This window comes from Poecilia latipinna, unplaced genomic scaffold, assembly GCF_001443285.1.
Source record: "Poecilia latipinna isolate Pla-1442-1.1 unplaced genomic scaffold, P_latipinna-1.0 Scaffold331, whole genome shotgun sequence".
Lineage (NCBI taxonomy): Eukaryota > Metazoa > Chordata > Actinopteri > Cyprinodontiformes > Poeciliidae > Poecilia > Poecilia latipinna.
Window position 1 is genome coordinate 122,767 of NW_015112947.1, and position 1,866 is coordinate 124,632.

At 40.4% G+C, this 1,866-nt stretch overlaps 1 protein-coding gene across 1 annotated transcript in view; it reads right to left on the reverse strand.

The window, feature by feature from the left end:
* LOC106949208 (tripartite motif-containing protein 16-like) overlaps window positions 1-1,866 on the reverse strand; it is a 9,612-nt gene that overhangs the window by 4,791 nt on the left and 2,955 nt on the right. Inside the window, exon 2 of the mRNA XM_015035330.1 lies at window positions 1,382-1,826. Within this exon, the coding sequence (XP_014890816.1) occupies window positions 1,382-1,826 (445 nt within the window). The remainder of the gene's footprint in view (window positions 1-1,381; window positions 1,827-1,866) is intronic.

Sequence of the window (1,866 nt, forward strand, 5' to 3'; positions counted from 1 at the left end):
GGATCAGCTCAGTGAAGATCTTCTCACTGTCCTCCACTGTTTTATCAGCAGAGTGATTGATGGCCTCCACCTCCTGCTGATCCATTTGTAGCCGGAAATCAGAAATTCTGACTTCCCAGTTACAAAAATCTACTGGAATGCCCCCTGAAGTCAGACGTCTCACTCGAGAAGAGAGAGAAACTCCTGACTACCCCCAGTTACGATTTGTAAAGTCGAGTTCACGTTTTAATATGGCCATTCCTCACATCAGCAGTAATAAGATGTTGTGGAAAATGTAAGAGTGTGTAAGAGTGCATCTAAAATCAGCATTACATGTAATGCTTGCAAATGTAAACTGAACTCATTGAAAGTGCTGTTTGCATGTGGAAACTAAAGATTAACATGATGTTTGAAACAGGTACTGCGAACTTTCCACATGGACGCTGCCATTTTGAAATCCCAACTTCTTCGACTATGGCAACTGGAACATTGCTACTTTGGATGTGGCGTCAAAGCTGCTCCAATTACTTACTTCTGAGATAAAAGGAACAACACGTGAATGTTAAAACAAGGTATGTGACAAAACAAACCCTTCCTCCTCACTTCTTATTTTCTTCAAGTGACCATAAAACTTAGTTTTACATCCTTCATAGAGACAAAGGAGGCTACTGTTGTGGAAAAAAAGAAGACCAGACGCCTTTTTTGTGTCCAGTTTTGACCAATTAACATCAGGATATCCCTGAGGTAGGCAACGTAAACCAATTCATTGTATGTATTGTCAAACATATTTTCCAAAATCACTTCCAAATAATTCAGGGTCAAATCTTATTCCTTGACTGGAATACAGACACAGATTACTGAATATTTACATTGGATCTAACGTTTCTTCAAAGATGCTTTACTTCACTTTGTCAAGCTAAGAAAATGGTCCTTCCAATGCAGCAATCATGTGCAAAAGAGACCGACTTCCTTCAGGACAGGGTTTCTGTAAAAACATGATGTTATGTTACAGTGCAACTCCTCCTCTTGCTGCTCCTAGAAACTGAAAAGGGGTTGGTGAGGTGCATTCTGGGATTCAGAGTTTTATTCCATTGGCCTAGTTGTCTGTGTGAAGTACAGTTCCTCACAGTTGTAGGCACAACATATTTATGTATTTTTAAAAAAATACATAAATATCTTTAAATTAGACTAAGAAAAATAAATAACATAAAAGCTAAAAAGAGACATCAGAACATTAAATCCCAGTCAATAATCTGAACAAAAATCTATTTGAGTTTACAGAACTCTGCAGAGTTTCCAATGTTCCAAATCCAAACCCCAGCATGAAGCGGCTGAGTGAATCTGGTCTGGACTCTGTGGATCAGAGTCATGGATTCAGAGACGCTGTAGAAGAACAGAGTACCTGCTTCATGATCCAGGTACACTCCGACTCTGGAGGAAACTGGACCTGAGATGGAGGTCCAGATGTTGTTGTGACCAAATTTAAAACTGTTTTGGGAACACTCCAAAGCCCAGGATTTGTCATTACCTCCAAATTTACGTTCATTCCCACTTCCTGCTTTGATATTGTTGTATGCGACTGCTACGTAAATTTCACTCCCTCGCCACGCCACCTCCCAGTAACAACGTCCAGTCAGGCTCTCGTTACTCAGAACCTGACAGTAATCAGTGAATCTGTCTGGATGACTGGAATAAGACTGAGGTTCATCCATCACTGTCACTTTTCTGTCTCCCTCTGATATTAACAGATAACTGTGAGCCGTGTTTGGATCCAGAGTGATTTCACATGAATATTTTAAGAATTCAGACCTTGTCGTTGGTTCTGGTTCTGACAGTAGAACATCCACCTCAGTGACCATCAGTGAGATGTTTGTCCATGAGTCTCTC